The following is a 24,035-nucleotide window of genomic DNA, read 5'->3' as shown; positions in this document are numbered from 1 at the left end:
GATATTCTTTAATATGACTATTTAGTGAACTTAAATTCCACTGCCATTTTAAAGTACAGATTTACCACTAAAAATACGTAGGATGTTGGTATTAGTGAATGTTATTAACTTATTTAGACAAATAATAGACACACTCCACGTTAGTGCTAGTTTTTGTTGAGATGTAAAAATAATCAGTTATGGTTATGGACTTGAACCAATTATTGTTAGGAATGTCTAATGTTCATTAGGTCATTCTGCTTAAATTTTTAACTTCATTTAAGTGATTTTAATTAATACCATAGTATAGCCTATTGAATGACTTCATGTAACTAGTTGTTGGGGATTTGTGTATATATATGTATGTGTGTGTGTGTGTTCACATGTATTTTTTTTAAAGGGAATGTAGATGAAGAACCCACTTCAGTCACTGGTCGAAAAGACTCACTCAGTATAAATCTTGAGTTTGTAAAAGTGAGCTTGTCTCGGATAAGGCGTTCTGGAGGTGCCTCATTTTTTGAAAGTCAGGCTGTAAGCAAGTCTGCAAGCAAAATGGATACTACACTAATAAATATATCTGGTATTCAATTTTATATTTTTTAATTGAAATATTGTTTTCCCAGAATTAAATAAGGGCCTCCTTTTAAGTGTTTAAATATTAAAAAATTTAATAATATTAAGCATTTAGTAATAAACTGATTTAAAGGAGGAGAATAACTTCTAGCTAAGTACTATCTCAGTCCGGTGAGATATCAATGTTAGAAATAGGATTTCTAGATACATACATGGAAATATCACCCAAGGGCCAAAATATGCCTATTTAAGTCGCTAAAAACTGCTTCTTCGCTTCTCTACCATGAGTTGGTACAACCTCTGACTTATTTTTTGATTTTTTTTAATTATAAAATCTTAAAACACTAAGGAAGAATGGGTGTTGAAAATTTTTTACTTGGAATCATAAGATCTTGAGTTGTGTACCTGTGTATCACTAGCTTTATTATAAAGCTAACTAGTTATATATGATGGACAAATCACTTGCTCACTTTCTGTACACTGTGATTTGAGTATTTAAAATTGAGTAGAACATTTTGAAGAATTCAGAGTACTAAGTGAGTGAAAACTAAAAATTATTAATCCAACAAATATAGTTAAGTACACTTAATCCACTCAACACAATATATGTTTGGTCATTCAGCAAACATATAATTGAGCCTGTATTTTACAGTGAACTTGTGCCAGGCACTCTGCTAGGTACTTGAAGATGCCCACATGAATAAGGCAAGGTCATGAAGTGAAATGAAGTGAAGTCACTCAGTCATGTCCGACTCTTTGCGACCCCATGGACTGTAGCCTACCAGGCTCCTCTCCCGGCAATAGTCCTGGAGTGGATTACCATTTCCTTCTTCAGGGGATCTTCCCAACCCAGGGATCGAACCCAGGTCTCCCGCATTGTAGACACATGCTTTACTGTCTGAGCCACCAGGGAAGTCCAGGCAAGGTCTTATGAGTAGACAAATTACAGTGCAGTGTGACAAATCCTATAATGGAAGTTTACTTACAGAGGAGGAAACAAATTCTGTTTTATATAAGAGATCAGAGAAGGTTTCACAAAGGATATGATGTTGGGGCCAGTCTTCAAAATTATGTAGGAATATTCTTGGCTATGGAAACATGGTATTTAATGGTCAGAGCATCAGAAAGTATGCTTTTGGATCATACTTTGATTCACTGAGTTAAACCATAGGTGTAACTGAACACTGAGTTAGTTGTACAGAGTAGATGGGTCCAGAGACAGGGAGGACTTGACTAGAGGTAGAGCTGATAAAATAGCCCAGGACATGACTGTGGGGTGGGGGGACTCATACCATGCTAAAAAATGGGGTTCTGATCCTTTGAGCCAGGAGAAGCCATTAGCAGTTTTTAAGAACTGTATGACAACATTGTCCTTAAAGATAGCAATGTTGTTCTATACACTGAAAAATCTGCTAAGAGGATAGATTTCATGTTAAGTATTCTTGCCACAAAAAAGAACCACCAAAATTATACATGGATTATAAAATCTATGTTTTTTAAAAAAGGAATGATCCTTAAGATTGATGTTTTAAGAAGAGAGCTAATGGGAGAATGGTAAGAGATGGTAGAGTGGAAAGATGTTGGGGACGCTGTTGAAGTAGACTAAGCAATAGGGGATGAGGGCCTGAATTGTGACAGTAAAAAAAGAGGAGAGAGAATGGTTTCAAGATAAATATGAGAATCCACAAGCTTAAGGACAAGTTGTATGAGCAGCAATAGAGGAGAAAACGATGCCTCAGGCTTTTAGCTTAGGTAACTCAAGGGGCAGTGAGGTCACTGCCTTTAGAAAATAAAGAAGGAAATGCTTATATGACACTGAGGTGGAAGGATCTGATAGGCAGTTGGCTATTGGGCTGTGTGGATACGGGCTCAGGCTGAAACGGAAGCTTCAGGTTTAGGGGACACTGACATGTGAATGCAACAGAAGCTCTAGTGGAGGACTGGAGGAGCACCTGAAGCAGAAGTAGTGGAGCAGAAACCCCGAGACAGCCATCAGAACACTGAGACTGACAATTCACTGCTTAGCTGCTAAAGCGTCTGCCTGCAATGCAGGAGACCTGGGTTTGATGCCTGGGTTAGGAAGATCCCCTGGAAAGGGAAAGGCTACCCATTCCAGTAATTTGGCCTGGAGAATTCCATGAGCTGTGCAGTCCATGGGGTCGCAAAGAGTCAGACACGACTGAGCGACTTTCACTCACAAAATACTAACTTCTGCCATACACTTACTTGGTTTGCAGCTGCTTTTGAAGAAGTCTGTATTCTAGCTAATCCTGATGATTCATTTTCCATATTTGAGAGGGGCCCTATGTTAAAGCTGGAAGCTGTCTGTAAGACTGCTCTTAGATCCTGTGTGAGAATTTCATGATAAAGTGGTAATAGAATTCCAGTTTGCTCTCACCTCACAAATGGAAATGGAACTAATGGTGTTAGAATGTGCTATTTTTATCAGCTGTGAAAGGAACACATTATCACTTACTGATCATACTATATACCTCATTTTGATATTTCAAGAATTGTAACAGAATTATAATTCAGTTGTGTAATATTATATCTACCATGTGAAAATATAAAGGTTTTGGAAGTATGTTCTAACAAACTTTATTTATGTATCAGCTGTTTGTGATATAGGGTCTGCTTCTTTTAAATATGACATGCGCCGCCTCAGTGAAATTCTGGCATTTCCAAGAGCCTGGTATAGGAGGAGTATTGCAAGACGCCTATTCCTTGGAGACCAAACTATTAATTTGCCAAGTAAGCTTGTTTATGTAATTATAGATTATACTTAGGCTGCTTTTAATTTTGATTACAATAATAATAATATCCATGATTGATAACACAAACTTTGTCTTACTTGGTTAACTACCCTGCAGTTCTTTCACTCATTCAACAAATGTCAGTGGAGCCCCTTTAATGTGCTAGTAACCACTGGGAATGTACTAGCATTGGAGGTCACAAAATGCTTGCTCTCTCAGGGATTATTTTGTTCTGTGATGATTACTCTGTAATCTCTGTAAAATCTGGAAATGCATAAATAAATTTAACCAACTTAATCATGGTTAAACATGGAAAATAGAAAATACTGGGGACATGCTACCATATTTCATTTTTTCTCTTTGACATAGATATTGCTATAGTATTACATTGTGTAAGTGAAAGTTAAGAGTTAGCATTATACAGTAGAAAATATTAGAAATTTGGATTCTAGGTCTATTCCCTCAACTGTAATACAGGACAGAGTGCCTGTCCTACCCTTCTCATATATTTTCTGTGAGAATTAAATAACATGCTGGAATTGTGCAAACTGGACATTGTATAGTTTTCAGAGAACTTGAAGAAATACAAAATGTGATTAGAAGTGTTAGAGTGGTGAATGTTTTATAGCATGGAGATATTATCCTGTTAATTTTGTTTTTATCTACTTTCCTTTTAGCATCTGGCCCAGGGACACCTGATTCCATTGAAGGTGTGAGCCAACACCTTTCTCCCGAGTCATCAAGAAAAGCTTACTGCAGGACTTGGGAGCAGCCTAGTCAGTCAGCCTCCTTCACCCACATGCCTCAGTCACCTAATGTGTTCAATGAGCACATGACGAACAGCACCATGTCACCAGGGACAGCAGCACAGAGCCTAAAATCCCCAGCTTCCATAAGGTCAAGGAGTGTGTCTGATTCTTCAGTTCCCCGAAGAGGTAACACTGTTCATTAGCCCTCTAGAGCTCCTAATATAAAAATCTTAATTAGTTACTCCCAGATTTTTGCCTCAACTGCACGAAGAGACCGGCGGGGTGGGGGCGGGGGGCATGTAGGAATCCCAAACGCAGCAACACACACATGCTTGACGGTATTTGCTAGCAGATGAGACAGCTGGGTGGCTAGTTGCTTTGGAAAGGGATAGAGAGAAAGAAATGAACATAGTGTTTGTGCTCCATATAGTATTTACTGTTAGAAGTAAAACAAACCTACAGTGTTGTAAAAGGTACTTCATATTGAAAAAGTGACAGCTAGTAAATGTTAGGTTTAACACAAAAATATCATAATTTTACTTTTTGGATTATAGTGGTAAGAGTGGTCTTTGCTTTGTAATTGGCTGAACATCTATATAAATCAATGTACATTTTATTTTCTATTTTTAGATTCACTTTCAAAAACATCAACTCCTTTTAACAAATCAAACAAAGCAGCAAGCCAACAAGGGACCCCATGGGAAACACTTGTCGTGTTTGCTATCAACTTGAAGCAATTAAACGTTCAAATGAATATGAGTAATGTAATGGGAAATACAACGTAAGCTATTCAGATACAAAGATACAAAGAAAATATATTTAATTATCATATATAATTTTTCTAATTGTTGTAAAGCAATACAAAACCTTTTTCAAATGCTGAAATGTTTGAGACAGTAAATAGATAAATTATATTGTTTTACCCTGAAAATGGTTTAATCCTAAAGATACTGTAACATAAAAAAAGCATGAAATATGTGTTCTAAAAAGATAGAAAATAAGGAAAATAGCATAATTTTCTAGCTAAGAATAAAGCTTCATTATTAATGTTAATATTCAAATGTTTACCATAGTTTTTATAAGAAATGTATTGTTTCATTGTCCAATTTTTTTTAATCATATAACTCCTGTTTTAATTCATGACATTGGAAGCCATATGTCTATTTAATAAGCCTTTTTCTTTTTGATAGCTGGACAACTAGTGGTTTGAAGAGCCAAGGCCGCCTGTCAGTAGGAAGTAATCGAGATCGAGAAATAAGCATGTCTGTTGGTCTGGGAAGATCACAGTTAGATTCTAAAGGAGGAGTAGTTGGAGGCACTATAGATGTAAATGCTTTGGAGATGGTTGGTATGTTGAAATTTTACAGCTGAAAAATATATTGAGAAAAGCATTTGAAAACTGATTTTGATGAGTTTTTATTACACATTTCTGTGGAAAGTAATTATTGTTTCTATTTTAGCTCATATTTCTGAACATCCAAACCAGCAACCCAGTCACAAAATTCAGATTACTATGGGTTCTACTGAAGCTCGTGTGGATTACATGGGCTCAAGTATTCTCATGGGTATCTTCAGTAATGCTGACCTCAAGCTTCAGGATGAATGGAAAGTAAATCTGTATAACACACTGGATTCAAGCATGACTGATAAAAGGTATTTAGTGAAATATTACTTTTTGAGTACTTTACATGACTGCTCTTAACATATTTTCTATCATTCAGTGCAAAGACTCAAACCATTTTTCCTGCAATTACATGATTTTTCTGTCACAATTAATATGAATGAAAAGCTGGTGGGGAAGAGACTTTTTTGGGTGCTTTTAAACTGTTTTTTATAAGATATATGATAAAGACTCTGTTTTATGCTCTAGTGAAATTTTTGTCCATGGAGATCTGAAGTGGGATATTTTCCAAGTAATGATATCAAGATCAACTACACCAGACCTGATAAAAATAGGAATGAAGCTCCAGGAATTTTTCACTCAGCAGTTTGACACCAGCAAACGAGCCCTGTCTACCTGGGGACCAGTTCCTTATCTTCCACCGAAGACAATGACTAATAACCTAGAGAAAAGTTCACAAGAACAGTGTAAGAGTTAGAAAACTTAAGACTTTATACTTTATCTTTCACTATGTGTTACAATTTTAATTTAAAACATTTAAATACCATACTTACAAAGGGGTCCATATGCTCTTTATGCTACTCACTCAGCAAAGTACTCATGTCCTACCCACCAATGGAATTAGAAGCCATCATTTGGAAAGACATTCATTCATTATCTCCCCTGCCACAAACCATCTATAATCATACCATTATTACAAACTACATCAGTATATTACAAATGAATACTTTTAACATAATTATAAGTTACAACTAATGATTATATTTTGATTCTGAATAACTTACATTGTATTTCCTATTACATTACTCATATTCATTTGATTGTTTAATACATTCCATTATACTCCATGCCCTTGAATACTAATTATGATAATACCATGTTCTGGTTCAGAGCATGGGCTATGGAATCAGAATGTCTGAATTTGGATTTATTGACTGTGTCATGTTACACAGTTTATTATTTTCAGTCAGTAATTCAAATATTATGTATCAACCATGTTCTTAAGCACTGTTTTAGGCATAGGGGGTCTACTAGTGGAAAAAGTTCCTATTCTCCATTAAATTTTAATGGGAGAGACAGACCATAACTAACTAACTGTGTAAGATAATTTCAGGTAGAGAGACATGCAGAGAAAAGGAACAAAGCAGGGGAAGAATATAGAAAATGATAGTCTGTGAGGATAAATATTTTAGAAAGAGTGGTAAAGGAAACCTTTTCTAAAATGAAAGAGCTAGGCTAAGATCTTGCAAGAAAAGTTTTAGGCAAAGTGGGCTATGAGAAGGTGCAGAGCCCCTATAGTTGGGAGGAAGCTTGCTTGTTTGATGATCATTGAGGTGGCCCTCTATCGTGAAACAGAGTGAGCAAGCAGGAAAATACTGAACATGAATTCAAAGAAGCCGCAGATAAGATTTTTAATAATTGGGGAGCTACTGAAGAATTCTGAACAGATGTGATACTATTTGATTTACTTCTTACAAAAATAATCCTTTTTAAAAGCATCTCTCTGGCTTCTGTGTAGGGAACAGACTGAGGTAGTTAAGAATGAAAGTAAGGAAATCACTGCAGTAATCACTATTACTACACACTTATACTTTTAATACCATTGTACGTAGGATATTCTGAGTCCAGGCAAAAGACAGTGGTGGCTTTAACTAGATTGATAGAGTTAAAAGTGAAAAGTAAGCTGTAGTAGGATAACTTTTAATGATTTTTATCACAGAAGCAGTACATGTGCATTAGGAAAAAGTGTGCATTAGGAAAGAATGTACATATCCAAGCAAAAAATAAAAACCTCACATTTTTCCCAGAAATCATCACTGTGATTACTTTATATACAGTATATACGCTCAGATACTTTTCTAGGCATGCACACATGTGCACACATACACGTATACATGCATATATATATATACTGTTTACCAGAATATTATTCATATTGTTTTGTAACCTTTTCCAGTCAACAGTCTCGAACTTTACATTACATTAATTATCTCCTCTAGCCACCTCATCACAGTTGACAACTGACCTTAAATTATCTTTACAACTGGGTTATCCAAACCAGTATATCCAATTCAAGACCACAGGTTAAAAACGGTTATGTTTCTTTACTCTTTTTAAATTCTTCTGAATTTAGTCCCTTTTTTAGTGACTTGACTTGCTAAGAGACTTGGCCAATTGTCCTGCAGAATATCCTACTTTCTCAGTCTTTCAGTTGTCTTTTTGTGGTTTCATTTATCTTGTTTTCCAAGTCCCTGCATTACCTTTAAACTGGAATTGGTATCAGACATAAACTAAGAGATAGATGTTCCCCAAAATGTCTGGCCTGGACTTTTCCAAAAACCTTTGTCATGGGCAACAAACAAACAGGCTTAAGTTGTCGTCTTAGATTAAAGGAAACTAAAGAGATATGCAAACTAAATACAACACGTGATCTTTGGGTGGATCCAGAATGAGAACTGTAGAAAACAGCCAGAAGGATATTACTGGGGAAAGTGGGTAATACAGATACGGACTGTGCAGTGAGACATGTGAACTCTGCAGGCCCACACACAGGTTTTTAATAGCAGTGAGTACTGTGGTACTACATGATCTATGCCTGGTTGAATCCTGATGGAAGTGTGGATATGGAGGGCCAACTTTAAGTAATACATGGATTTTTGACTTTGCAGAGGTTCAGTGTCCCTGTATATCAACCCGCATGTTGTTCAGTGTTCAACTATGTATCTGATAAGCTCTCCTTGAACTTTAATGTCCATCTGAAACACCTGGAGATCTTATTAAAATGCAGATCTTGATACAGTAAATATGGAATAGACATAAGAGTGAATTTCTATCAAGCTCCCAAGTGATGCTGATTCTGCTGGTTCTCAGACTTCACTTTTGAGTAGCAAGGTTATAAAAGATTTTTTTTTAAGTACTTAAAATCAGGCATCTGCCTTTAATATCTACATCCTCTGATCACCAGTTTACTTAACCCCTCTTCTGTAAACTAGGTGTTTTCTCTAGATGACACACCTCGTTTATAAAGTTACTATGAGAATTGCATAAAATTTCATGCAGGCACTTTATAAATCATTATTACAGAAGCATTAGTTGTAATTATTATTATAAGATTGTTACTTTCCTTAGTTCTATCCATCTTTACACAGCATCTTTTCCAAGACTGTATTCTTATTAGCTTCCGCTTAATGTTAACCAGGGACTGAACTGTTTTATCCCTTATCTGAGTCACTTTAGTTGTAGAAAGTAGCTGTGTGCTGTCTTCCTACCCAGTACTCAGGATGTTCATGAGATGCTTTGGGATAAATGTTCTTTGTTTCCTTGCAGTGCTCGATGCAGCTCACCATCGACATTGGCCTGGAGTATTGAAGGTGGTATCAGGATGCCACATATCCTTATTTCAGATTCCGTTACCCGAAGATGGAATGCAATTTGGAGGATCAATGAGCTTACATGGAAATCATATGACACTAGCTTGTTTTCATGGCCCAAATTTCCGTTCAAAATCCTGGGCCCTTTTTCACTTAGAGGAACCAAATATTGCCTTTTGGACCGAAGCTCAGAAAATATGGGAAGATGGTAAACTGCCATTTTCAGCTTTCACTTTTACCCATCTTCTTATATGATTATATATGACAGAGTAGTTTTCTTTTCCCATATAATTTTTCTGTTTTCTTATGATACTTCTGAAATCCATCTCTATTATTATGTACCTGATATGTTAAGGAGTTTACTGTCAATGATTCAGTATCTATAAAGACTAGCACATGTTAAAGGGCTTATTTCTGAATTTACCATCTTATTCTGTTTTTTACTTAGGCAATTAAATTTCTGCTGCCATGGCTGGTCATAGTTAAGTCATAGTTACTGTAAATATTTCTTAGAGAAACATGAAGAGAAGACAGCACACAGTGGTAGTGTAAGGAAACTTAACTGCCAGTCAGGACTATTTTACGAAACTTTTATGGACAAAGCTGTACTTCTACCTCTATTTACAGTTTCTTTTAGCTTTAATTTTCTACTCTATGATTTCTTAATGATGAAAGAAATAAGTGGTTGATGTTCTTTCTCTTCTTGGGTATAAATCCAGTTATAACTAAAAGAAAAAGAATTTTATTTTTTTTTTCTCACTTAATGTACTCCCTGTTTTTACACCCTTCTCTATGTATGACTTACCTAGCTGAATCTATTGCTCTAGGGCCACAACTCTTCTTCCGTCTAAAATATAGTTTGTTACATTAAGAAACTTGTTCCCCCCTCTAGGCTCTAGTGATCACTCTACATATATTGTACAAACACTGGATTTTCATCTGGGCCATAATACCATGGTTACCAAACCATGTGGTGCTTTGGAAAGTCCTATGGCAACAATAACCAAGATAACCAGGCGTCGCCATGAAAATCCACCCCATGGAGTAGCAAGTGTGAAAGAATGGTTCAATTATGTGACGGCCACAAGGAATGAAGGTTAAAAGTTTGATTCCTTGGAAAGATCTGTTTTGTATTCTCTATTTTTGGTTCTGTTGACTGTGTTTAGAATTTAAGTGGTGGGAGCATTAAATAATAAAAGTAGAGGGAGCATTTCCATTTCTTTCAACAAGCTTCATTTTATTCCAGCGCCATAAGTAGCAATATTACTACATGATTCAACACCCTAGCAGTGCCACATCTCATAGACTACAGTTATTTTCAATGTAACTGAAAACATTCAAAATAAAATTGGTTTACATAAGTGAAATTAAGTTTATTATAATTTGAAAAGATATTTTTATACTAATGTTCACAGTTGGAGGTTTAGGAACGTTATTACACAACTAAATAACAGAATAACACAAACAAAGTTCAGGTGGCTGGAGTAAAATGAAACTATTAGTATTCCAGTGAAGTTGTAAGTTTAATAAAGAGTGCTTTTGATGAATTTTTCATTTGATTAGATTCACAGGTCTCGCAGTAATACAGTCATGAAAATTCTTATTCTGTGGTTGTTTTTCTGTTACAGTTCAGAGTACTGCTTTGTATCAATCATTTTATCTGTATTGAAAAGCTGACTAAACTGAGACATGTTAAGACTTGAATGTTTTACTTAAAAATGACTTCCTTTCAGAGTGGAAAAGAAGATGACTTGGGCCTCATGGAAAATAGTTGCTATGCACTGGCAAACCTAGGGATCAAAGACTGTTAAAAAATGTTCTGAGAACAAAGGAGGATAAGGAATTAAATTAGAAAATTCTGCATGTATTGATTATTCTACCTTTTTAATAAGAGACTTTGGGGGAAGGAGTTCTTTTGGACTGGGATACTGTGGAGGGGCTGTTAGCATACTGAACTGCTACCTCTGTAACTAGAAAATGCCAATTTTTATAAGACAACTCTGTTAGCACATATAGCACATATACAACATATAGCAACATAGCACATATGTTGGGGAAACTCAGGACTTATACCTAGTCCCAAGATCAGGGTTGTATTTAATCATACCTTATAAGAGAGAATTATTTAACCTATGAAAAACTTTGAGCTCAATAAAGCTCTTAAATTCAGATATGATTTCAATTGAGAATAATATTCAAAGTTTAAGAAACAAAAATCGAAATGTATTGGATTTATCCAAAACCATGTTATAACAGCTTCAGTACTGAGAATAGTGACAGGTGCATTCTTTAGTCTGAGCCACCAAGGAAGTCCATTTGTGTATGGATGTATATATAAATATATGTGTCCATATTTATATCTGGGGGCTTCCCAGGTGGCGCTAATGGTAAAGAATCTGCCTGCCAGTGCAGGAGATGCCAGAGACTCGGGTACAATCCCTGGGTCAGGAAGATCCCCTGGAGTAGGAAATGGCACCCCATTCCAGTATTCTTGCCTGGAAAATTTCATGGACAGAGGAGCCTGGTGGGCTAAGGTCCATGGGGTCACAAAGAGTCAGACACATACGAGCAACTGAGCACATGACATGTCACTGAGCACAGCACACATATTTGTATCTATATAGGTATATAACCAGTCTCAAAGCCAAAGCTTTAATATGCCTCTTTTTTTAAAATGTCTTCATTTTCTATCTTTTGAAATGATAAAAGTTCTATATATCAGTGACATGACAGCTATATGCTTATCAATGCCTATTAATTTGATTCTTACTGTCCTTATTATTATGCTTGTAGAGCTAAACCTGCTTCGTAATGTTGATGCTAATAACACTGAGAATAGCACAACAGTGAAGAATTCTAGTTTGCTCAGCGGATTTAGAGGAGGTTCTAGCTACAATCATGAAACAGAGACAATCTTTGCGCTACCAAGAATGCAGCTTGACTTTAAATCCATTCATGTTCAAGAACCACAAGAACCTTCATTACAGGGTATGTGGAAAGCAATCTTTAGTTTCTAAAGTTAACTAAGAAAATTCTACAGGATCTTCAAGCTTCCTTTTTTCCCCAGAGATTATTTTTGTTTTATAATGAAACTGATTTTCTGGTTTAAACTGATTTATATTCTTACCACCTATATGACATCTGGCAAAAAATGTACTCCATTTGTGCCTCTTCTTCCTCAAATGGAGCTAACAGGACTTCATTCATTAGGTTTTTATGAAGAAGAAATAACATATACTTCTATAATGCTCATAAATTATCATCATCCACCTATAAATCACATACAGAAACTACTGGTTTCTCTATAGTTGCATTTAAGTGGATGCCTTTACATGGATCCATGTAAATCCCTTGTTACTGGGAAGAGGGACTTATATCAATAATCTTTTAATATAGAAGAACTCTGCCATTGCAGATGCCAGCCTGAAGCCAAAGGTAGAATGCAGTGTGGTGACAGAGTTCACTGACCACATCTGTGTGACGATGGATGCTGAGCTCATCATGTTTCTTCATGATTTAGTATCAGCTTATCTTAAAGAAAAAGAAAAAGGTGGGTAACACAGTTGGTTTTTTTCACTACCGTTTATATGAATTTGACCCAGACTTGCCCATGAGTGTCCATGGGTCTCTCACGGAGGCGTGGGTCCATGGTGGCCTGCTGCAGGGTTGGAGGCACTGAGTATAGCAGCACATGCATGGGACTTTTTGAAGGAGGACAACATTATCTTCATTGGCCCATCAAAACCAGACCCAGTTTCCCCCTCAGTCAGTCTCTCCCATCAGGAAGCTTCCAAAAGCCTCTTATTTTTCCATCAGAGGGCAGACAGAGTGAAGACCACAATCACAGAAAACTTGACCAATCTGATCAGTGAAACTATGAGCCATGCCATGTAGGGCCACACAAGACGGATGGGTCATGGTAGAGAGTTCTGACAAAACGTGGTCCACTGGAGAAGGGAATGGTAAACCACTTCAGTATTCTTGCCTTGAGAACTCCATGAACAGTATGAAAAGGCAAAAAGGTATGACACTGAAAGATGAACTCCCCAGGTCAGTAGGTGCCCAATATGCTACTGGAGATCATGAGAGAAACAACTCCAGAAAGAATGAAGAGATAGAGCCAAAGCAACAACAACACCACCCAGTTGTGGATGTGACTGGTGATAGAAGTAAAGCCCGATGCTGTACAAAGCAAGATTGCATAGAAACCTGGAATATTAAGTCCATGAAAGAAAAATGAAAGTGAAGTTGCTCAGTCGTGTTCAACTCTGTGACCCCGTGGACTATAGTCTACCAGGCTTCTCAGTCCATGGGATTTTTCCAAGCAAGACTACTGTAGTGGGTTGCCATTTAGGTCCATGAATCAAGGCAAATAGGAAGTGGTCAAACAGGAGACGGCAAGAGTGAACATTGACATTTTAGGAATCAGCAAACTAAAATGAACTGGAATGGGTGAATTTAACTCGGATGACCATTATATCTACTACTGTGGGCAAGAATCCCTTAGAAGAAATGGAGTATCCATCACAGTCAACAAAAGAGTCTGAAATGCAGTACTTGGATGCAATCTCAAAAACGACTGAACGATCTCTGTTCATTTCCAAGGCAAACCATTCAATATCATGGTAATCCAAGCCTATGCCCCAACCAGTAACACTGAAGAAGCTAAAGTCGAATGGTTCTATGAAGACCTACAAGACCTTCTAGAACTAACACCTAAAAAAGATGTCCTTTATTATACGGGACTGGAATGCAAAAGTAGGAAGTCAAGAAATTCCTGGAATAATGGGCAAATTTGGCCTTGGAGTACAGAATGAAGTAGGGCAAAGGCTAATAGATTTTTGCCAAGAGAATGCACTGGTCATAGCAAACATCCTCTTCTAAGAACACAAGAGAAGACTCTACACATGGACATCACCAAAATGTCAGTACCGAAATCAAACTGATTATATTCTTTGCAGGCAAAGATTGAAAAGCTCTATACCGTCAGCAAAAACAAGACTGGGAGCTGACTGTGGCTCAGATCATGAACTTATTGCCAGATTAGACTTAAATTGAAGAAAGTAGGGAAAACCACTAAACCATTCAGGTATGATCTAAATCAAATCCCTTACGATGATACAGTGGAAGTGACAAATAGATTCAAAGGATTAGATGTGATAGAGTGCCTGAAGAACTATGGACGGAGGTTCGTGACATTGTAGAGGAGGCAGAGTTCAACACCATCCCCAAGAAAAGGAAATGCAAAAAAGGCAAAATGGCTGTCTGGGGAGGCCTTACAAATAGCTGTCAAAAGAAGAGAAGCTAAAGGCAAAGGAAAAAAGGAAAGATATACCCATTTGAATGCAGGGTTCCAAAGAATAGCAAGGAGAGATAAGAAAGCCTTCCTCAGCCATCAATGCAAAGAAATAGAGGAAAACAACAGAATAGAAAAGACTAGAGATCTCTTCAAGAAAATTGGAGATACCAAGGGAACATTCCATGCAAATATGGGCATAATAAAGGACAGAAATGGTACAGACCTATATGAAGAAGAGGTGGCAAGAATACACAGGAGAACTATACAAAAAAGATCTTCATGACCCAGATAACCACAATGGTGTGATTAGAGCCAGACCTAGAGCCAGACATGCTGGAATGCGAAGTCAAGTGGGCCTTAGGAAGCATCACTATGAACAAATCTAGTGGACATGATGGAATTTCAGTTGAGCTATTTCAAATCCTAAAAGATGATGCTGTAAGTGCTTCACTCAATATCCCAGCAAATTTGGAAAACTCAGCGGTGGCCACAGGACTGGAAAAGGTCAATTTTCATTCCAATCCCAAAGAAAGGCAATACCAAAGAATACTCAAACTACTGCACAGTTGCACTCATCTCACACACTAGCAGAGTAATGCTCAAAATTCTCCAAGCCAGACTTCAGTAGTATGTGAACCATGAAATTCCAGATGTTCAAGCTGGATTTAGAAAAGGCAGCAGAACCAGAGATCAAATTACAAACATTCATTGGATCATCTAAAAAGCGAGAGAGTTCCAGAAAAACATCTACTTCTGCTTTATTGACTATGCCAAACCCTTTGACTGTGTGGAGCACAACAAGCTGCGGAAAATTCTTCAGGAGATGGGAATACCAGACCACCTGACCTGCTTCCTGAGAAATCTGTATGCAGGTCAAGAGGCAACAGTTAGAACTGGACATGGAACAACAGACTGGTTCAAAATTGAGACAGGAGTACATCAAGGCTGTATTGTCACCCTGCTTATTTACCTTATATGCAGAGTACATCATGAGAAATGCTGGACTGGATGAAGCACAAGCTGGAATCAGGATTGCCAAGAGAAATATCAGTAACTTCAGATATGCAGACGACACCACCCTTATGACAGAAAGTGACTAAAGATCCTCTTGATGAAAGTGAAACAGAGTGAAAAAGTTGGCTTAAAACTCAACATTCAGAAAACTAAGAGCATGGCATCCAGTCCCATCACTTCATAGCAAATAGATGGGGAAACAGTGACAGACTTTATTTTGGGGGACTCCAAAATCACTCTACATGGTGACTGCAGCCATGAAATTAAAAGACACTTGCTCCTTGGAAGAAAAGTTATGACGAACCTAGACAGCATATTAAAAAGCAGAGACATTATTTTGTCAACAGTGGTCCATCTAGATAAAGCTGTGGTTTTTCAAGTGGTCATGTATGGATGTGAGATTTGGACTATAAAGAAAGCTGAGCACTGAAGAATTAATGCTTTTGAACTGTGGTGTTGGAGAAGACTCTTGAGAGTCCCTTGGACTGCAAGGAGATCCAAGCAGTCCATCCTAAAGGAAATCAGTCCTGAATATTCATTGGAAGGACTGATGCTGAAGCTGAAACTCCAATAGTTTGGCCACCTGATGCAAAGAACTGACTCCTTGGAAAAGATCCTGATGCTGAGAAAGGTCCAAAGATGTGAGAAGGGGACAACAGAGGATGAGATGAGTTTGAGTAAATACCGGGAGTTGGTGATGGCCAGGAAAGCCAGGATTGCTGCAGTGTATGGGGTCACAAAGAGTCGGCCACAACTGAGCGACTAAACTGAAAGTGAAGTCGCTCAGTCATGTCCGACTCTTTGCGACCCCATGGATTGTAGCCTACTAAGCTCCTCCCTCCATGGGATTCACCAGGCAAGAGTACTGGAGTGGGTTGCCCTTTTCCTGCTCCAGGGGATCTTCCCGACCCTGGGATCAAACCCAGGTCTCCCGCATTCCAGGCAGACGCTTTATAAATTTTTATAGTCCAGTGATAAAATGAGTGGAATGTGTCTCCTTCCTCTATGAGTTACAAATAGAAATAAAATGTATTAGTAAGACTGTTTGATAGGCTTTCTAAGTATCTGCTAGGTACAGGGCATTTTTTCCTAACTATACCTCAAACTGAATGGTGTTTTATACTTTACAAAATGTTTCCATATATGCCATGTATATTAGCATATGTATATTAGCATATCTGGTAAGATATTCTCACAAAGTTGGAAAAGAAAACCTCTTTGAGGAAATATTGCTAGTCAAAATGAAATGATTAGAGAACCAACTACACTACATAATAAAGTTAGCAAGTTATATACATAGTTGGGAAAAGTGAATTAAAGAAGATAAATCTGTTTGGAATGCACAGAACATTATTTTTAGAGATAAATTCAGTTCAGTTTAGTTGCTCAGTCATGTCCGACTCTTTGCAACCTCATGAACCGTAGCACACCAGTCCTCACTGTCCATCACCAACTCCCAGAGTCCACCCAAATCCATGTCCATTGAGTCAGTGATGCCATCCAGCCATCTTAGCCTCCGTCATTCCCTTCTCCTCCTGCCCTCAATCTTTCCCAGCATTAGGGTCTTTTCCAAGGAGTCAGCTCTTCGCATCAGGTGGCCAAAGTATTGGAGTTTCAGCTTCAGCATCAGTCCTTCCAATGAACACCCAGGACTGATCTCCTTTAGGATGGACTGGTTGGATCTCCTTACTTAGCTGGTGTCTTGTTTTTATGAGTAAAATAACATTGGTTTCCTTGCTGGAAACTTAAATGTTTGCCCACTAAGAAACATATGGTCACCCTAATATCCATATGCAGTTGGCTGAATATATTACAATGTGTCCATACAATGAAATAAAATACTCTGTAGCTATTTAAAAGAATGAGATAGTTTGAAATGTCATGAAATGGAATGCTCTCCAAGTAGATTGTCTTTATTCACTCAAAAATATTTAATGTACAGCTATATATGAATACACAATGCTAAAACATGTGCTTTTTAAAAATGCTTGGAATAGGTCACTGTAATACTGCTTCATTTTTTTCAAGAAGATAGAAATATATTTCAAAATAGCCTCACGATGAAATGTTTGAGTGAAGAAAATACAGATTATCAAAAGACCATGTGGAAAGAGTGCAGAAGTAGCATACTTAAATTGAATTGCTCTTCCATTACTATTTAATCTAGATGTACCAAAAATTCAGGGAGAATGACATCAATAATATGGCTAAGAGAAATTTATGAGATATTTCAGGTAAAATGATTGCAAGTATATAATAGAAAATATTGTATATAATATACATAGATATACATATTCTTGCCTGGAGAATTCCATGGACAGAGGAGCCTGGCAGGCTACAGTCCATGGGGTTGCAAAGAGCCAGACACGACTGAGCGACTAAGCACAACATCCCTAGATCCTGTCTTCTAATAGAGCAACAGCATATACCGGACACTGTTTATTCTCCTGTTTTTCTCTCTGCCTTAATATTTAAACATCATGCGGAGAAACAGATTCTAAAGTTCTGTGAAGTTCAATAGTATTTTAGTACCTAAATATGAATGCCTGCCAGATTTCTTTCCCTCAGAAATTATGTGGAACCTTTGTCATTTTATGAAATACTGTGTTTGTCTTCCATAAACTGTATTTCTTTTCAAAAGTGTATTTTTATAGAAATTGTTCTAAGAACTTATTTCAGTAAGAAAGAGGAAACATTTGATTATCGAAATTACAATAACAAAATTATTACCTATGGGGATTTTAAAAATTAAAGCAAGTTGTTTTGACCAAAATAAATATAAACATGCCTTAGAAAATTCTTAACAACATGTTTAGAGCAGAATCAACATATTTCCAGAACATCAAGATTAATTATACTGCTGTATCCACCACAATAAACAAAAGCAGAGCAACAGAACAGCAATAACTGAAGACATCTGTATTCTGATGTGGTATGATAGCACAGCTTCATTCCTAGATTAATTCCCAATCAATATATTATCACGCTGCTGCTGCTGCTGCTGCTGCTGCTGCTGCTAAGTCACTTCAGTCATGTCCGACTCTGTGCAACCCCATGGACGGCAGCCCACCAGGCTCCCCCATCCCTGGGATTCTCCAGGCAAGAACACTGAAATGGGTTGCCATTTCCTTCTCCAATGCATGAAAGTGAAAAGTGAAAGTGAAGTCGCTCAGTCTTGTCCGACTCTTCGCGACCCCATGGACTGCAGCCTACCAGGCTCCTCTGCCCATGGGATTTTCCAGGCAAGAGTACTGGAGTGGGTTGCCATTGCCTTCTCCATCACACTGCTAGTTAACAGTTATCACCAGAGGTACATAATACATATCATATTTCATAATATTTTATGCCCAATTTGTGTCTTTAAAATCTGTGCCCTATAGACATCATACTGTATTTATTTTTCTTTTTTTTTTTAATTTTTATTTTTACTTTATTTTACTTTACAATACTGTATTGGTTTTGCCATACATTGACATGAATCCACCACCGGTGTACATGCGTTCCCAAACATGAACCCGCCTCCCACCTCCCTCCCCATAACATCTCTCTGGGTCATCACCGTGCACCAGCCCCAAGCATGCTGTATCCTGCGTCGGACATAGACTGGCGATTCGATTCTTACATGATAGTATACGTTTCAATGCCATTCTCCCAAATCATCCCACTCTCTCCCTCTCCCTCTGAGTCCAAAAGTCCATTATACACATCTGTGTCTTTTTTGCTGTCTTGCATACAGGGTTGTCATTGCCATCTTTCTAAATTCCATATATATGTATACTATATTGGTGTTTTTCTTTCTGGCTTACTTCACTCTGTATAATCGGCTCCAGTTTCATAAAATCAACACTCAGAAATCCCTTGCATTCCTATACACTAATAATGAGAAAGTAGAAAAAGAAATTAAGGAAACAATTCCATTCATACTGTATTTATTAAAGATCATATGTAGGCTACCTTTGTCTCCAATTTTATTTTAAATATATCTTTTATGACATCTTCATTTTTCATAAAGCATTTATCTGAGTACTCAACTATGAAGAGTGAAAAAATACCGCTTACCTAAAAAACTCCTAAGTTAGTACCACTGTTCAAATATATATATATAGCCACTAACAGGTGGGATGATTTGGGAGAATGACATTCTATCATGTATACTATCATGTAAGAATTGAATCGCCAGTCTATGTCTGACGCAGGATACAGCATGCTTGGGGCTGATGCATGGGGATGACCCACAGAGATGTTATGGGGAGGGAGGTGGGAGGGGGGTTCATGTTTGGGAACACATGTAAGAATTAAAGATTTTAAAATTAAAAAAAAAAAACAACCATTGAATTATACACTTGAAATGAGTGAATTTTACCTCAATAGAGCTATTTAAAATAACTTTGATACTTTCTCCAAGAAATACCAAAAATTGGCACTTATCTATGGCTTATTTTAAAATACTACTTTTTAAGAAATGTAATTAAATGAGGCTTTGTCCAGTTCATAAATAAAAATAGAGCCAATTACTTTGTTCATATAGTGATTTAAAATAAATTTGTAATACGTATTTGCAATATTAACATGTCATTTTCATTATAGCCATTTTTCCACCTCGGATTTTATCTACTCGACCAGGACAGAAAAGTCCAGTTATCATTCATGATGAAAATTCCTCTGAAAAAGACAGAGAAGACAGCATCACTTACACTACTGTGGACTGGAGAGATTTTATGTGCAAAACGTGGCATCTAGAACCCACTCTTAGGTAAGTAATGGGTGTATATTTTTACCTATTTCCTATGAGATTATTATGAGAAAAAGTTTATAAATAATTCAGTAGGTTAAATGTGGTTTACCAACAAATATTTTCATGTTAATCACTTATAACCTCTACAGCTGCTGACTTTTTGCTTTTCTGATGTGGTGTGATAGTATAGCTTCATTCCTAGAATAATTCCGAATCAATATATTATCACACTGCTAATTAACAGTTATAACCAGAGCTACATAATACATATCATATTTCATGTTAATTATCTGTATTTAATAGAATTTGTGGTAACCAAATAAAAGCACTTTGGTATTAGTAACATATCCTTATGAGAAATATTAACAGTGCAGTATTGATACTGCAATACTCAGTATTACTGAGTAAGATACTCAGGAGCAATATTAAGATACTTCAAGGGTCCTAGTGCAAAAAACTAGTATATATAAACATCAAATATAGTGAAATTGACTATCTTTTAATTTAAAATGAGAATAAAAAGAGTTAAATTTGCCATAAACATTTATTTTTCTTCTTTAGAAAACTATCAAGAGACTAGTTAAGTTATATGATATAGTAGTGGAAAATGTGGTTAAAAAGCTCTGCTCTAAGCTCATTTATATAGCATAGTGGCTGAGTGACCTGGGCCAAAGGATCTAACTGTCTCAGCTGCCTCATGTGGAGATTTTGGAAAATGGTATTACCTACCTTATACAGTTACAATGGTTACATGAGTTAACTAATGCAAAATGCTTATAACTGTTACAGTTTTAGCAGACTAATGATTAATACCCTCTTCTTCCCTACCTGAGTTCAGGATCAATTGAAATAGTAAGAGGCAGCTAGGAATCAAAATGACATCTTTAACACTGATAAAGCTGATAACAGAGAATGTTGTTTAGTGTCAGGCAACAATGTCTATTACAAAGTCCAGGTTTGGACTTACTTACAGGGTCTCAATGATAGAGCTCAGGGGGGTTGGAGGTTGGGGGCAAAGGGATGCTAGAGTTGTGCAGTCAGCAGACCTCCTTTCTCACCTAGTTACAGGCAGCCATAAACAGTCTTGAGCTAACTATTTGAGTACCTGTTCTTGAAAAATCTCTGGCATGAAAGAACAGTTTAAGACAAATGGCTCCAAAAGAGTAGGTGGTAAGGAGGGTACTTAATTACCCTACTCATTTCCTCTGTTAACTTTCCAAGTAGATAAACCACCAGTAAGGGGGCAGAGAAAGACGAGGAGTATTCCATTAATGCTGTTCTTCTATATGGAAGGAAATATGGTTCTTCTTCAAAAGATGTTTAGCACATAGCAAACAGTAAGTGTTAGTCTTTTTTTCCCCCAGCTTTATTGAAGTATAATTGAGAAAATAGATACTTTAAGGGTATAACATCATAATTGGATATACATGTACATCATGAAAGGATTTCCCCCACCCCCATCAAGTTAATCAACATCTTTGAGTGAAACAGGTATCCTTTAAAGGTTTTAAGAAGACCAGTAACTTGAGGCCTGAAATAAATTAATCACAATGAAATACACTAAACTTCATTGCTGCGTAGGCTCACACATTTTTTGAGTGCTGTTGTAGTGAATCTAGGAATTATAGGTTAGATAATCAGTTGTATCTACTGAAAATATTTTTCTTGAGCATACTGTGGAGGCTTAGTGATGTTCCTGAACCTACCTTCAGGATTTCATTAATAATAATAATTTATAATTATTTTAGATTAATTTCTTGGACTGGAAGAAAAATTGATCCAGTAGGTGTTGATTATATTCTTCAAAAATTGGGCTTTCATCATGCCAGGACTACTATTCCTAAATGGCTTCAAAGAGGAGTCATGGATCCACTGGACAAGGTTCTGTCAGTTCTTATTAAAAAACTCGGTACTGCACTACAGGATGAAAAGGAAAAGAAAGGAAAAGACAAAGAAGAACACTAAAAAAGTAACTTAATCTGTGAACAAACTTTGATTCTGTCCGTTAAGCTTTATTACACTGGAGTGTTGGGGGTGGGTGGGTTTGTATAATAAAATTATTTTAAATATAACTTAAAAAATTTTAATTTTGTGGCCATTATATTGTTTGTAACTTAACCTGTTTATTCTAGTTCCACTATTCTGTACACAGTGAAGTATTGCATGATAATGTAAATTTTGTGAAAAACTAGATTAAAATATACAAATCTGTTCAGTAAGGTTTATAATTATATTATGTGCAATATGATTCCTGCATCTTTAAAATATTTTCAGAATAACTGTGAATTTCCTTTGTTATTGGCCATAACTTTAGAAAAAATCTTGTTGATACTGTGAGGGGTATTTTTTTGGACATTAATTGCTTTTTCTTTTTTATTTTAAATGTAGACTTGTATAAATACTTATTGTATATAGTATGAGTAACTGTGATATGAATAAATACCACTAAAGTATTGTTTGTAACTATTGTAATAAAGTCACAATAATTGATTTCAGTCTATAGTTGTTTGAGATTTTTCTTCCTTTTATAGTTTATTTTTACAATTAATAGATGCCCCTGCTGTGTCAGTTACTGTGTCAGTTCCTGTGTCAGGTAATTATTTCATATAAAATAATTAATACTTATAAAAATTAGCTCTGGGAGAGGCATAGCAGAGGCTTCAGAAATACTAGGTATTGTTCTGTTAAGCTACTGGTGAGAAAACACCTCAAGAAAGCCTCTGGTGCAGACTTTTGTGCTTATTTTCTCTGACAGATTAAAAACAGCTCAAGAATCAAGACACTTAGCCACGGGTATGTGTGTGCAGGTATGTATGTAGATACATATGTATGGTAAGTGTTGGTGGGAGAATTAAGAAGTGCTATGTATGGTCACACAGCAATTCAGTAGCAGAACTAAAACCCTAGAGTCTAGAGTCATAATTTTGTATTTCCCCAAACCATCTTATGCATCATTTTCCTGATCTCTGTTTTCCACTTGGCAGTTCTAGCGTTGGGAGCGATACGTGTATATTAATGCTATTGGTCAAGCTTACCAGAGAATTATCTAAGATAGTTACTTTATAAAACAAGTAAAATTTTAAATTAGTTCCTTGAGTTGTACTTCAGGTATTAACTCTCTGCTTCAAAGAAACAGTGTGCCAGTAGTAAGTTCTAAATGTTAAAAATTTCCCATGGTTTTTATGTTGATATTGAGATTACTAAAAAGTGACAAGTATAAACTCTGTTTCTGGCCCCTACTGTGATAATGGTTTAAAAAGAAAGCTGCTGCTGGAGCTGTGTGCATGTTCAGTAGTGTCTGACTCTCTCTCTGCCACCCTGTGGACTATAGCCCACCAACCTCCTCTGTCCATGGGATTTCCCAGGCAAGAATAGTGGAGCAAGCTGCCATTTCCTCCTCCAGGGGATCTTCCTGATCCAGTGACTAAACCCAAGTCTCCTGCACATGGATTCTTTATTGCTGAGCCACCTGAAAAGCCCATAAAAAGAAAAGGGGAATATAAATCTAAAACTGTTCAAAATTCCTGTGGCTTTATTGGACAAAACTATGAGAAAAACATTTGGGGGGACACTGCTAGTAGGAATGTAAATTGGCACAACCCCAATGAAGGACAATTAGGCAAGAGCTATTAAAGACATATAATCTCTTCTTGAACAGTCTCATTCATTACTGGGCATTCTTCATTATGTGTGAAATAATTATGTAAGAATATTCACTGCAGTATTCTTCATAAATGATTGGAAACAATTCAAATGTCCATCAATAGAAGATAGATTAAATGGCCCACTTAATGAAATAGTATGCAATTATAAAAAAAAAATGATCTCTAGTATTTATTCTTGAATCAGAAAAGCATGATACAGCTCTGTGTAGATAATGGTTTCCAGGCAGTCTGCCAAAATTTTATTTTGAGTATCATGTACCCTACCCTAGTCTAGTA

General features: G+C 36.7%; 1 protein-coding gene across 2 annotated transcripts in view; it reads left to right on the top strand.

Annotated features, from left to right (window-relative positions):
• BLTP1 (bridge-like lipid transfer protein family member 1) overlaps positions 1-22,430 on the top strand; it is a 183,745-nt gene extending 161,315 nt beyond the window's left edge. For both annotated transcript variants that reach the window (XM_068989706.1, XM_068989705.1), the window contains 13 exons: positions 380-559; positions 3,166-3,303; positions 3,983-4,240; positions 4,685-4,835; positions 5,245-5,402; positions 5,515-5,707; positions 5,925-6,142; positions 9,003-9,254; positions 9,939-10,142; positions 11,840-12,034; positions 12,462-12,596; positions 19,947-20,112; positions 21,843-22,430. In XM_068989706.1, coding sequence (XP_068845807.1) covers positions 380-559; positions 3,166-3,303; positions 3,983-4,240; positions 4,685-4,835; positions 5,245-5,402; positions 5,515-5,707; positions 5,925-6,142; positions 9,003-9,254; positions 9,939-10,142; positions 11,840-12,034; positions 12,462-12,596; positions 19,947-20,112; positions 21,843-22,059 — 2,465 coding nt within the window. In that variant the 3' untranslated portion in view covers positions 22,060-22,430. The remainder of the gene's footprint in view (positions 1-379; positions 560-3,165; positions 3,304-3,982; positions 4,241-4,684; positions 4,836-5,244; positions 5,403-5,514; positions 5,708-5,924; positions 6,143-9,002; positions 9,255-9,938; positions 10,143-11,839; positions 12,035-12,461; positions 12,597-19,946; positions 20,113-21,842) is intronic.
• The last annotated feature ends 1,605 nt before the right edge of the window (positions 22,431-24,035 follow it).

Source organism: Capricornis sumatraensis, chromosome 17 (genome assembly GCF_032405125.1).
Source record: "Capricornis sumatraensis isolate serow.1 chromosome 17, serow.2, whole genome shotgun sequence".
NCBI lineage: Eukaryota > Metazoa > Chordata > Mammalia > Artiodactyla > Bovidae > Capricornis > Capricornis sumatraensis.
Note: the sequence above shows the minus strand (reverse complement) of the source record. Positions and strands in the feature narration are given on the sequence as shown.